This window comes from Parus major, chromosome 2 (assembly GCF_001522545.3).
Source record: "Parus major isolate Abel chromosome 2, Parus_major1.1, whole genome shotgun sequence".
NCBI classification, from domain to species: domain Eukaryota; kingdom Metazoa; phylum Chordata; class Aves; order Passeriformes; family Paridae; genus Parus; species Parus major.
Genome location: NC_031769.1, coordinates 90717458 through 90732040, shown reverse-complemented (window position 1 = coordinate 90732040; position 14583 = coordinate 90717458). Strand labels below are relative to the sequence as shown.

The following is a 14583-nucleotide window of genomic DNA, read 5'->3' as shown; positions in this document are numbered from 1 at the left end:
GTAGGCAAAACACAAAGGAACGCTTCAGAGGCCCTGGTCCCTTTTTTCCTTTCTTTTCAAATAGGCACATTTCTAAAATCCAGACTTGAAATTTGGCATGGCCACAGCTCTGTGCAAAAAACATCCTTTCTGTTGCCCTTTAAACAAATAACTAATGTTCTCGATTATTCCTTTCTTTTTTTTTTTTTTTTTCTTCTCTAAGAAATCTGGATAGAAAAGCCGTGACCGCTAAATTCCATTTGCTCTCTCTCCTCCAGTCCTTAGTGCTACTGTTACAACTGCAACAATCATGATGCTGCCATAGTGCTGAGGTTTCTGAAATACAGGAGATGGCACCATCCAACTTGACAGGGGGACAGAGAAAAACAAAATCATGCTGTCCTCTCCCTTCACATTTTCAGCTTAACTACAAAGAAAAGTGATAGAAGATGGATTTTGATGGGCAAAACTGTGTGGAAATAATGAGGAAAATGGTAACCACAATTGCCAGCACACACAGTGTTTGAGAAGCCTGACTTTTGCCAGGACTTTTGCAAGAGTTTTATGGAGGGATCTGAAGAGGAAAAATAGGTACTTGTGTAGAGGCTTGTGTGGAGCCTTTTTGCGAAAGGGAAAATGCCAGTAAGTACTTCTTTTCAGATTTTGTGACATGCTGGGCTGATGAGAGTTAGTATTTAGCTTCTCCAACACAAAATTATGGATTATAATTGAGAGGGAGCAAGCTGGGAGAGGATTAGAAAACTATGTTGAGTGTGACAGAGAATGAGGAGCGGGCAGTCATCACAGGTGTCTGGTGAAGAGAGATAGTTACCATCCTCTGGTTGGTGGTGACATCAGGTAAAGTGTCTTCCATTTGACAGGATACAGGCAAAGCAGCTGTCATTCGGGGAGGGCTAGCTGAGAAATTGTGGTTGTTCCAGTGAACAGAGCAGCTGTCCATCTACAGTGTTAAGGTGAAGAATCAATACGCTTTGGGCACGGATGCAGCTCTGAATTTCAGGCCGCTGTAGCTGTCTCCAGACTGTTCATCACAGCCAACTCCACCCGAGCTCACTTTTCACAGCCGCTTCCTCTGTTTCTGCTCAGGCTATTTTGGTGCCTCTTGGAGACAGTCCAGTGGCCACATAACTTCCTCCTCAACAAAACATATTCTCCCGTTTCAGCTCTGTTAGGTTTTCTTTCCTCTCACTGACTTCAGAGCTAATCCTTGACAACAATTTCCACCAGTCAATAGGTTTGGTATCTGAGCCCTGCATCATACTGATGTACCAGGACTTATTCTGCTACTAGAATTGACTTCTTGCATTCAGGAAACAGAGATATTCATAACACACTGTTCACTTCATACCAGTTTCTGCATTTGCTTTTCAGGAAGCGTTTTTGAAGATGGCATAGTCGTGTATTGCAAAAAAACCCCAAAACACAGAAGGAAGAAAAATACACTTTAAATAATTGCAATCCTATATTGTTTAACTTGTCCTCAACTGGTTGGAGTGAAAATATAAATGATCAGCCTAAACTGTATTCACAGGTGACACTTGCTTTCAGTATATTCCTCATTCTCAATTCAGAAAAGCTCAGCCTTGCCATCTTTTCAATAAGATTAAGTGATGAGCAAGAAAGCAGGTCCAGGCTAGACTGTGTCCAGTCTTGAGAACTTTTGCAAATTTGCAATGATTTTGTTTTGGAGGTTTGAAAAAAAACCCTACATATTTTACTAGAAATATCAAATACATTCCACTTTCACTTTTTGTCTGCCTTAGTAAAAAAAAACTTAAATGCTCAAACCGAAGCAGGGGCTTGCAGAAGAGACTTGGGGAAGGATTCATTTAGTCTATAATGCAGCCTAAGATTTGCAGCCATTGCTGCTGGTTAGAGGAGTTGTCTTTTACTTTCTATCCTTACCCCTTTCCAGATGATCCGCTGTCATCCACTTGATATCTCGATTAGAGAAAGCATTGCCTGCCTCTCTGGGTCAGCACAATGCCTTTATAGCAGGATTCACCCCTGCTGTCAGAATGGGATAGGGTGTGTTTGATACAGGATACTTAGAGGACACAAAACATGCATAAGATGATAACCTACAAAGTAAAACTCTTCGCAGAGTCAACTTCAGGGATGCCACTCTCCATGAAAATTCTGCTGACCTGAAATAGTGTTTTAAAAGGCTGGTTTAGCACATATTATTGAACAGAATGTGAAATACAGATTGTTTTGCTCTTCTCCCCACCCCCTGAAATAGTTTCCTGTTAGAAAATGTGATATATAGTGCTAAATACACAGAAAAAGAGTGCTCTGAAATTAGGACATAAAATTCTGTTTCAGTATATAGGCTGCAACATTGTCTCTTTTAGGTTTTGATTCCTTACAGAAAGAGATGTCTACCATTCATCCTCATTAACAGTTTGCAAGTACAAATAAAAGTCAGCTGTGGATGGAATATTATGACGGCTTCCTCTCTTCAGGACTTGATGCACTTACATGTAAATAACACTGGAAAAAAATCCAGACATTTGGTACTTACATATGTCTAATTGTCCAACATGTTGGATAAATATTATTTGAGACTCTCTTCAGTGACTTATTTCTGTGAAAGATAATGCCTAATCTTACTACATTTGTTATTTCAAAGTCTACCTAACTAAATTTGTTATTACAAGTGCAGAGTAGTGAGCAATTAATGCTTCATTTTGGGTCTTCTCAAATGGAATTAATCAGGCTTGCATTTTCTATATTGAAATTGTTGAAGAGTAGACTGAAAGGCTCAGAGCAGCTGCAGAATTCAGAAAGGATGAAGAGCTGAACTTGCACTGAAGATATGATATTGCCCCAGCTTTGCTTCCATCTGTGAATATAACATCTGCTTTTGAGGAAGTGAAATGTGAAACTGCATGAATCAATATAAAGACAGTTTCTATTTTCAAGTGTTGTCTATGGCATAGTATTTGTGAAAGAGCATTGACAGTAGGGTTCCATTACTAGTAGAGCACAATTTTAAATTCAACATCATGATTAATGAGGAGGCTAAAGAAATAGATATAATGATTATGTTGTAATTTAGTATTCTTTCATGATAATTGCCAAGGTAAATGATATATTACTCATCCACATAGTCACTAACCATCCAGCAAACATCATACCTGTATCTATTATTAATAAATAAAATGTGCTTTGTCCCCAATGATTTTAGAATTAATAATTCAAATATTCCTGTTTATATTATTTTAAGTAGTCTTTAGTACTTGTATACCATCCATTAACCTCAGGTAGCATTCACATTCTTGCTTCCCATATGAAATACTAAATGGCAATGCGAAGAAAAGAATAACAAAATTTTTACTAGATCTGAAAAAATCCACCAAACATTGTCATCAATGGGAGACATTTTTGGTAATAATATTTTTTTCTAAACAAGCATGCCATATAACAAAGTTGTACTGAGGTGTTCAGTGTCACCCATGAATTCACTTTTGCATCAGCAAAATCTTCCCTAACCTGTCTTTAGGCTATTAGTCCTCTCTGGAAGTGTGGTTTGTACTCTCTTTTCCAGTGCTTAGTACTCATGGTAAAAAGAGGATCTAATGGGGATGCACCTCCTTCTAGTAAGCACCACATCAACTTTCTACACAAAGTCAACTGATGCTTCATCCTTTGTTTCCTAGCCCCATATTGGGCAGAGTAGCTCATTTTGAGATGCCAGGTTCATTGGGGACCAGCAATTCATGTATATGTTAACAAAGAGAGGCCCTATCCCAAGGATTTGACACAGACTAAGCAAGCTTTGTTATAAAAGCTTAGTTTGGAAGGAATGTATAATGGAAGAGAAACTGCATTTACAATTTTGCATCATGCATTCAAAACAACTTCAAAGGCAAAGTTGTTCTTGGTTGTGTCCAATACTTATTACATATCAAGCATATAAAAAACATCACCATGGTTTAAAATGTGTTTACATGTGTGCACACACTGCAATCTCACCCTCCAGGGAACTACTATGTTTTCTTGAAAGTTTATAGCTCACAATTACCGGAGCCCAGTGACTTATATTTTCCTAACTGATTTCCAGGAGGCCGGTTTTGACTGCTGCCTCTTGACGAGTCACAGTGTTCCAGCTCCCTTGTTAGACTGAAGACATGCATATAAACAAGCATCTCCAAGGTTTCCCTAATTCCTTCATGGAAGGGATGGGGATATTGAAAAATGGAATAATGAGAAATTTTACCAGCTGAATGATTCACAATCATTTGTGTCTTTCAGATGGCCCAGCTGTTCCCTCTGACAGTAAATAGGAGGGCCAAGGCTCCAATTTGTCTGGCATTGTGAATGACTGTTAAAAATGTTGATCTTGGTAGTGCAGCACTAGATGCTGAATTTCCATACTGAAAGAAGCCTGAAGTGATATCCAGGGTCAAGGTCAGGAATATGAATGAACAGGCAGGAATATGAACTTCGTTTTATCTGGGGTGACAGGGGGAGTGAAATGGGCATATATATAATGGTCATATATACATATTTCTTTGTATTTGAAATTAAACATTTCTGCTGTCTGTGAAAACAAGATTATCAGATTGAGCACTTTCTCTCCAAAAGGCTTCCCATGTAACTCCATGTCTGTAGACTTCAGCTAGTACTTCCTTCCCTGGCTCAAATGATGGAAATTTGTCTTCTGTTTTGTTTCTTTTGCCTGAAATTTAATCTGCACATGCAATCCCTTGATCAAAACTGAATGCTAAAAAAAAATTCTGCCACTCTCCTTTGCATGAGATAGTGCTTACTCACAGAAATATTCCTTTTGAAGTTGCTTTGTAGATACCAGAGAAATACATAAGAGTCCAGAGGGGTAAGAGATACTATACTTGTTGAGCAAATGCCATATTTTGATGTCACCAGATATGGTATTTCTGAATAGTCTTTATTTATTTATTTTTTTAATTTTTTTTTTTAGCTTATAAAGAGAACCTCAGGGATTCAGAGGGATGTTTGAGAAGGGCAACTATAAGTCTTGAATACACCAGTGGAAAGAAATACTGATTCATTAAACAATGTAGTTTAAGACAGAAGACACAGTTAACTATCTGCATTTTCCTTCTAATATTCATAAGACATGAACAAGTATATAATTTCCAGAGATTTTAAATAGCAGCCTATTTAGATCACCAGAAAATGGCCCCATCCCACATAGGATGCAAAACCCAGTGATCCACTATTAAGTGAAACTGTTCCAGAAAGACTGTGAGCCAATTGACCCTGGAAATTTAGTACCCAAGTTGCGTGACTCAAAAATCTGTTCAAAGCAAGGCATGGCTGCAGGCCTTGACTGTTGTACTTTAGTAGCCATAGTAACATGGTCTCTGGAGACCTAATGCTAGTGAATTTTCCTTTATTTCAAGGAATAGTAATAAGAGAAATGTGCATTGGAACTTGTTCTCTCTCTCTTTTTCTTTTTCCCTCCTCCTTATTTTTACTATGCCATGACCTTGACCAAAATATCTTTGAAGTATTTTCTGGCTGATTTTCTGCTATGAGGAAAAAAAAAAAATCAGGATATATAAAGGATCTTGCCAAAGGAAGTCCTATCTTCCTCAAAATATTTGCCTTCATTTCCAAAGAGAATCTCCTGACTAATAAAGTTTCTAAAACTTATTAATGGAAGGAACTGATAACTTTCATCTCACAGCTACTGTGGGCACCAGAATAATATCATACTTTCTTTGAACTGACAGATTAATTGTTTTTTTGTTTCAGTAGCAGGTGCAGCTTTTCGTGAGTACATAATTGGATGTACATGTTTTTTCAAAAGAACACAGGCCCCTATCTGGTGCCAAGTTCTCTTTTTTTTTTCATTTGGGAAAAAAGTCCCACATGATTTCATTTTTTAAGTACAATGTAGAAAACTCATGTAAGTGTTTTTAAAAAGCCAAATACAAACAAACAAATGTTCACAATACATACTTAAGTCTGTCTCACATGTTTCAGCTATTATCCTGGATTAGAAATTCCATCTGTCATTGAATCCATATGGTTTAACAAATGGCAGTTTAAAACCATGTATTTTTTGCAGATTTGAAGTTAGTTGTTTTTTGTTGTAAAAGTTTTAAGGTCCATACTAGTACTTTTGTGTGTTTGTTTCTATGTGTGCATGTGACCCTCTGTGCATGTGTAAGAATATGCAGTACTGCAAAAAATTTTAGGAGGCAAGTGGACTTTACTGATTGAAAGACACTTACTGTATGCAAAACCAATAACACCACCATTGAGTTGTGGAGTTGGGTTATTTCCCCTCCAAGTACTAGAGCCCCATTTAGGCTTTCTATTATTTCTGCAGGGAGAATTAGAGTGAAATGAGAAGAGCTGCCTTTATTTCTCTGTGCCATCCCCTCAGTGTTCAGGGCAAACATGTGCTTTCATTAGGGAGTGCGAATTCCCTGGTCCACGCCTCTTTCCTGTTTCATCTCCCTGGGTTATCCATTACCCAGGCACATGGCTGCTGTGGTTGTGACACAGCACACCTGTGCAGCCTCCTGCTCACTGACAATGACAGAAAGCTATTGCCAAGATTTTTATTTTAATAACTGAGAATGTGTAAAAAATCATAAGTGGAGCCATATACTTTGCTGTGCTGTTTAATGTGAGACATGGTAACTTAGAACAAAAAAGCTGGGAACAGTTTTCACTCATTCTCATGGACTGAAGCCGTCTTTCCTACTTAGTCTAACAAGTCACTAGGCTTCTGGCCAGAAAAATGGAAAAATCTCTATTCAGTCTTACTGTAAAAGATTTCAGTATGGAGTTGTATTTGGTACCTGAGAGATTTGTCTGAGAGGTTGGAAAAGGCATTTCCCTACTGATGTGCAATCACCATTACCCACTTGGGGTAATCATGGTAACACCCTTCTCTTTGTCCCCACCTGCGATAAGCAGATAAGAAAAGTATAAATCCCAGTCCAACTCTGACTCTGTTGGGTGCCTTCTGTGCTACAGATGTCTGTTTTCCCACTGAAGTACAGTTTAGGGTAATATGGAGAAAGCAGAAGAATTTGCAGGCATGGATGAGACTCACTGGTATGAAGTTTTACTTGCTATCCAGCTTGTCTTTTTTTAATGTGTCTGAAGCAGCAGGTTTCTCAGCTAAAGTGAATTTAGAGACATGGAATTTGTGTTAATCGTCAGCCGAGTCATGTGGCTCCATAAAAGTTGTTTTTGCACCAAAGTGGGTTTTGCTTTCCCTGCTTGCAGGGCAAAGCATCTGATGTCTGCAGTTGGGGTGGTGAAAATCAGGGGGTGTTTATTTAAGAGATATTACCTCAGATGAAGACACCAGCATTTTGAGAACAAACTGAAAACAAAGCAGGGAGAGTTTGGAAATATCTCCATTTACATACATGCTTCAAATCCACACTTGTGTCTGGTTTAACCTAAACACATGGCTCCTTGAACTTTTCCTCCACTTCTTCCCTCTTCCTCCCTCCCACTTCTTTCTTAATACCTTCCTCAACCTCACAGATATAGTTGCCAGTACACTGATCTAAACCCTTGGAAATACACATGGTCCCATTTCCCTTTCCAGTTTTTAGAAGCTGCTGCACCTAGTCCAATCTGACTCTAGCCTCGTGAAAAAAAAAAAATAGTGTAAGGAGAATATTTCTGTTTTCCACTGTCTTACATTTTACGGGTGGAGACTGATCTCTTATGTATGTGTCTAAGCCTAAAGAGTATGTACTAATATGTTGAAGAAACTAATTTTTTGAATAGATTAATTTATCTCTTGATCCATAGAAGCAATCTTTGACAAAGGCAGATATTCCTACAGGGTCTGAAAAACTCCAGCTTGCCTGCAGGACAATGGAGGGTACATTTTAAGGATGTTCAGCATGTTAGTGTGTAGGATTCTTTGGTAATATTCAGACCTTGTGGTCATTGTTTAAGCTTTTCCAGGTAGGGCTTGGTGTATAAGTTTGCGTAGCTTAAGAACTTTTTAGAATTAAGCACATTTCTTTAATTTTCAAATGTTCTTAACTTCTACCTGGTCCAGTTCCATGGGCAGGACTCAAGGTCTTTCAGAATATGTATGGTAAGAGCCACAGACAAAAAGGAGCTCCCTTAAGTGTCCTACAGCTATCTTTATGGAAAATTTTAGTCTATCCAAAGTAAAAGGCCTGCCAGATGTTCGAAATGTAATAAAATTCCTAACATCACATGACTGATGGTTTCATTGTTGTGAAGACGACAATGTCCAAAGAGACAAGTTGTCAAAAATGTTTTCTTGTCTCCATTTGACGTTGGAAATGTACATGACAGATCCCCTCCATGGAGGTTCCCCTCAGTGCAGTGAGAGGTGCAAATGAGAAGGCGCAGAAATCTTGACATACCAACTTCTGGTTGGTGAGCTGCTGGGACAAATTTGGGCATTTTTTAGAGCAGGAAATAGCACCAGTTGAACAAGTCCTTGTGCTTGAAGAGTTGACAAGGATAACTAGTACACAAGCACAACTAGAGATCACTCTTACTCTGCAAAGGATTTCTACCTATGGTGCTGACATGGAGTAAAACAAGCTTGCCATTGACTGTTCTTAGCATTGACTGATGGTTAGTGTTGACCTGATTGAATCACCTGCTGCTACAGCCATTGAAGGCTCTCCACTACTTTTATCAAGTTATTGTTTCACAGGTTCTTCAAGGCACAGAGCCTCTGGCCAAGTGTGGTCCCACAAGGCCACGTTTCTAAAGGTGCTCTACATTTATGGTGGGAGTCAAACCTTCTGAGGAGGTCAGTCTATTGTGCACTGAACTCTTGAAATTGTGCCCACCATTGTCACAGTGGGAACAGCTTTCAAGCAGTCTTGGAAATCTGGTCCTTATTTAGGAACCAAAAAGAGAAAACCAAGCTCACAAAAATATGTCAGTGTATCTGGTTACTGAGAAATTGAAAATCTGTCCTCACTGTGTTTCAGGATTAACTCAGGATTAATAGGCACATCAGTAAATTGAAAGTTAGGTGAAGCAAGGATAATAATAATATACCAGTATTTCAGCAACAGCTATTTGAACTGTAATCTCAAAGACCTCAAAGCCACCACATGAAAGAATCTAGACTGCCTTGGAGTAAAGTAAAGATATGTTACCAAACCTTTATCGAGGGAAGAGAAGAAAAATTAGTCAGTCCTCATGCAGCACGATCTTAATGTTTGCATCATGTATTTAATTTAATCCTCATTTTTCCATCCTGCTTTCCTTGCATCACCAAGTGAGTAAGAATTAATTTAGCTTTTTTCTAGATTAAGCATTGTTTTATACCAGTGAGGTATTCATTGCCTACTTTTTATATTAATTGCATTTATGCAATTATGCTATGTATGTATTTCTTTAGTAGCTTAAGAAAAAAGCCATACAAAAAAAATCTCATCCAGTTTTAAAGTCATAGTTACAACAGCACATGTATTTCATTTTCCCTTTGGTTATTATTATATTATATGTATTAATGCCTATGTATTCAAAGCAATTATTATGGAATGTGCAGTTTTAAATTAAAAGGAAAAACAAAGTAGTTGACATGTGCTATTAAATTTTTAATTCTATGACTTCATGAGCAAACATAATTATGCACCCAATTAAGCAGACAATAAACTACTAATGTAATATGTAATGTTAATATACTGTAATTAACTATCTTAACTGTTTTAGAAAAGAAAGAAAGCATGTTCCAGGTAGTCACTCATTTTTCATGGTAGGAAAGAATTTAGTGTCCAACTTTTTGCAGAATGAGTTTTTTCATTCCTAGGATATTCTTAAAATTATTGCATATACTAATTTGATTCTTTATCTTCTGATTACCTTTTAAAGTATTTTATTTTCCTTTTTCAGTCACTGAATGGTTTTGCCTTGGTGGTGAGTGCAGATGGAATGATATTCTATGCATCATCAACAATTGTGGACTATCTAGGGTTTCATCAGGTAAATATATTGAGAAATACTTAGAATACGCAATCACTGACATTGTATTGACTTTCTTGTCTATATATATAGATATAGTCAATGTTATAACTTCCGCTATTATTTTTAAATGCAGCACTGTTGCTACCTTATCCACCTTATCCTTCTACTGCTGATTAGACATGCACTTACTGAAATTAGGTTATTTTACTATGCCACCTCAGACTAATGGTTCTTATGTAAATCCTACAGGTGAAGATTTATTTCTTGCGATTTCCTTTTATAAAGCTTTCGTTAGCAGAAACATGATCAGTAATGAAACTAAGATTTAGCTAGAAGTTTCTTTTCAATTTCAGTATAAGTTGCTTTTGTAGGCTGATTGTCTGTGCGTAATAAATATACTCTAAAGTCACAGAATGACACAGTTTGAAAGGGACCTCTGGAGATCATCTAGCCTAACCTCCTGCACATCAAACCTAGAGTAGGTTGATTCAGGACTGATCAAGCTTCGAGTTTCTATGACCGCTCTGGAAGATGTGTTCCAGTATTTAGCCACCACGACTGTAATTTTTTTTCTGCTTATTTTTAAGTCCTAGGTTCCCATGTTGCTACTTGTGTCTGTTGCTTCTTGCCCTCTCACTTCATTCTTTTGAGAAGAGTCAGGCTTTGTCTTCTCTTTCCCTGCTCATTTAGTTGATGTAGACAGCAGTATGCTGTTTTCCCTTCTGAAGGCCGAACCCTGTCCTTCTCTCCTGGATGTACTCCAGCCCTCTTAAGGGTCTTGGTAGCACTCTCCTGGGCTCATTTTGATATGCTAATCTCTTTCTTTTCATGGGATACCCAAAAATAAGAGAGAAATTTGCCTTTGCTGAATTTCCTGAGTTTCCTGTCAGCCTATTTTTACAGCCCACCAAGGAGCTGCCTTGCCCTCCCCAGCCGGTACCCTCTGCAAACCTGCCGAGTGTGCATTCTCTCCCATGATTCCTCAGTCAAGAAATTAAAGATGGCTTGGCCCTGCATAAATCCCTGGGGGATGCCACTAGTCATCACTTTCCTGTTGGATTTCTATTACTCATATTTGCATATGTACAAAAGAGTTAAGAATAGAAAGAATCATATTAGGATGTGAGAGGGAAAAAGCAGATGTTGAGAAGTAGGGGCCTCTAAAACAACTTTCCTCAGTCAAACTGCTCTGAAGGTGTCCTACACCTGCCATAATTTTAAGCAAAGTATCAATCTAAAGATAAGTGGCTGCCCCCCTACAGTCAGTAATTAACCATTCCTTGTAATTATTTCAGACTGATGTAATGCACCAAAACATATATGATTACATTCATGTGGATGACCGCCAGGATTTTTGTAGACAACTGCACTGGGCCATGAATCCTCCCCAGATGTTTTCTGGACAGCAACTACAGTCAGAAACAGGTGGGATTGTGTATGTTGATTGGAAACATAGGCACCACTGTACAGAGGTAGAATTGCACTCCACCTATGCCTGTGTCAGTACTACGTCAAGTCAGTTCTTCACTGAAAAGATGCATAGTAGCCATTTATTTATGCTGAGACATAAAGAGATGATATTTCTTCCTGATCCTGGGCATCTATAAGTTAGGGTGTGCCACTGGTGCTGCAAAGTTGTTTCCTTTACTTTTCTCTGATGTGCCTATATGTATTCTTACACACTCAGAATGAGCAGCATCAGTTCTTCATACTGCTAAACTTTTGTTGACAACAGATCAGGACATCAGTAACTGATGCAAAAGGTTTCTGTACAGAACCACTGCGGCAGCATCACTTTCTGCCATTTTTTTTCCCATGCAAAATGATGTAGACAGGAGCCTTCTGAAGATCAAGTAGCTTTAGCAATGCACTTTTTCCTCTGAGGCTGTACTTCTTTAGGCTGGGAGTTGGATGCCTGCACTCAAGGTTTCTCCTACACGAGGTATTAAGCTGAAATCATACCTTCAGAACTTACAATCAGATTGAGATTGTTAACCTTGTAAAGAATTACAGATCCCAGCAAAATGTATGCATTTCACCAGAAGGTGAGGTAGCAACCGAGGAGATAAATTAGGAAGCATAGTCACCGGATGAGCGGGGAGAAGCTTGCAAGAAATCCTTCAGCAACCTCTGCAAAGTCCTCAGGAACATAGTCATGAAACTTTGGTGGAATTTCTTGTATCTCCTGTAAAACATTTTCTGTGTTTTACAAGAGTCTTATAAATATCTGAGGGGCTTTGCAAGATTTTGTGGGAAGTATGCAGGAAACAAGCAAAACAACATGCACTAATATTTCAAACTATGAAATTCACAAATATTTGGATTTTTTGTCCTAAAGTATATTGTGGAGAATTTCAGGTCGAGTTCATAGTTTTGCAAAAATACTTGTGTCCTTTGGGAAATATTTCAAAAACTGTGCACTTATACAAAAAAATCAAGGAGATGCAACAGCTGAACGTTAGCTAAGCATCTACTGTCCATTTTTTTGTTCTGATTTTTTTTCCCTAGGATTAGCATTTTTCCTTATTTTGTTCTCCTGTCTAATGCATTTTCTGTGATCTCTGATCTCAAACCCAGCAACATCTGTTACCCTGTTTTGCGTCATAAAAAAAATCACAAAAACTCAGGAAATAAAGTCCAAATTTCTGAAGAAACTCACCCAAATGCCATTGCAGAGCTTTTATTTTACTTTTGGTAGAGCATGTGCAGATGTATCCATACATGACACCATTGAATATTCGCCCATCCATAAAGCAATTTTTAGCAATTTCCGTAACAGCTTCCTCAACTGGCTACAGAACATTTTCATTATTTCTTAGTGTGATCTGATATATGTTGCCTCCACTGTTGTTCCTAGGAGAAGAATATATTCTCAGTAAATTGTTCAAAGCACAGGAGAATGACAGCATGACAACAGATTATTCTTCCTTTCTAACTCGCTGTTTCATCTGTCGAGTTCGCTGCTTGTTGGACAGTACTTCTGGATTCCTTGTAAGTACAACTTTGCTTAGATGCTTAGATCTTTTGCTGTGTATTAAAAAGAAACACAGAAAGATAAATACTAATATGTGTAAAGAGTGATGGGAGAAAAGAAGTAATATCTGAAACTGAAAGATTAAAAAAAAATTTATGTCTTAAGCTCTTTTCGACAATATCTGTCCTCAGTTTGTACTGGGCAAAACACAAGGGTGGCGAGTCTGAATTTCAACAATTAACATTTAAGCCCAAAGTATTTGCTTTAAGAAGAAGGAAAAATAAGGATAATTGCTTTTTTCTTTTGTAAAGAATCCTTTAATAATAAAACCCAGAACTGGAAAGTCTCTTGCATGTTCCATACTAGGAGTGGTTCATTTCTAGAAATCACTTCTTCTCCCTTTCCTTAGTAAAGACCAATGCTGTTTCTACTTGGGGGAAACTCCAGCACGTGCAAAGAAAATGAAATGATCAGCATGAGACTGGGAAATGCAAGATCTGTCTCAGATGCTCATTTGCTGGAAGGCTATGGGTCTTAACAGCCATCATTTCTGCATCCCTGCTTTAATCTTGTAGCTCTGGAAAATGCCTAACTCAAATGGGCTGATTTTTCATTGGGCATCTTTTGGTAGTTAATTTTTTCACTGAAAGGCAGCAGCTTGCTGTTAACTCGATCCCTGCCTTCTGACTATGGAGATTTGAGGCAGGGAAGGATGGCTCCATCCAAGCTATGCACTATGTATCCAGCTATCTTGGGCCCATCTTTTCCCTCAGCACTTGTCTTCACAGTCTTTGGGTTGTGCCAGTCCGTATACTTTCCAAAGAAAGCGCAGAGTAAGAGAAAAGAAACTAAGAAACCATCTTGCTGGACGGAACAGAGCATGGAAAAAATAACGGTTCCAGCTTCAGTGGGGGTACAGAGGAAACAACTCTTTGCACCCCTGTGCACAGCCTGCTTTGGTGAACAGAATGTAACACAGAACTCCTATGTTACACAAGAGAGAAAAAAACCTCAACCAGCCTCAAAAGTCTCATCTTACTGTTGATAGTACCTCCACCCACCCTGTCTCTGAAATGGCATGGTTCAAATTATATGAAGAAAATGAAATTCCTAGTTTTAATTTCTGATTCAAAACTGGGTTTGGTGTTAAATAACAGAGTCCATAGATTGTATTAGAATTTTAAATATTTATACACTAAATGCTTAAGTTGTTGGTGTTTTGTTGGTTTTTTTTTTTTTGTCTTTTTTTTATACCAGACAATGCAATTCCAAGGCAAACTAAAGTTCCTCTTTGGACAAAGAAAGAAGTCCTCATCAGGAACAGTATTGCCACCTCAGCTGTCCTTATTCTGCATAGTGGTACCACTTCTGCTCCCTTCTGTGACAGAGATGAAGATGAAAAGCCTGCTTGTGAAAGCAAAACACAAAGCTGATGATGCAGCAGCAGCGAACACAAAGTATTTACAAATTAGTCTTTTGGCATTTAGTGAAGATTATGAGCTATTAAGCATGTAAAGACCACAAATTATGCTAAATATCTCTGTTTTAAAACTCAGTCTTAGAAAAGTGACTAATTGATCTGGATTTAACTATTGAATACAAAATAAATATAATGCAATTACTATAACATAATAGAATGCAAGATAATGCAATATATTGTACTTTATACATAATAC

General features: G+C 38.0%; 1 protein-coding gene across 1 annotated transcript in view; it reads left to right on the top strand.

The window, feature by feature from the left end:
- The window catches only part of AHRR (aryl-hydrocarbon receptor repressor), a 70823-nt gene that overhangs the window by 42075 nt on the left and 14165 nt on the right, over window positions 1-14583 (top strand). The window contains exons 4-7 of the mRNA XM_033512178.1: window positions 9862-9951; window positions 11229-11358; window positions 12791-12924; window positions 14165-14364. Coding sequence (XP_033368069.1) covers window positions 9862-9951; window positions 11229-11358; window positions 12791-12924; window positions 14165-14364 — 554 coding nt within the window. The remainder of the gene's footprint in view (window positions 1-9861; window positions 9952-11228; window positions 11359-12790; window positions 12925-14164; window positions 14365-14583) is intronic.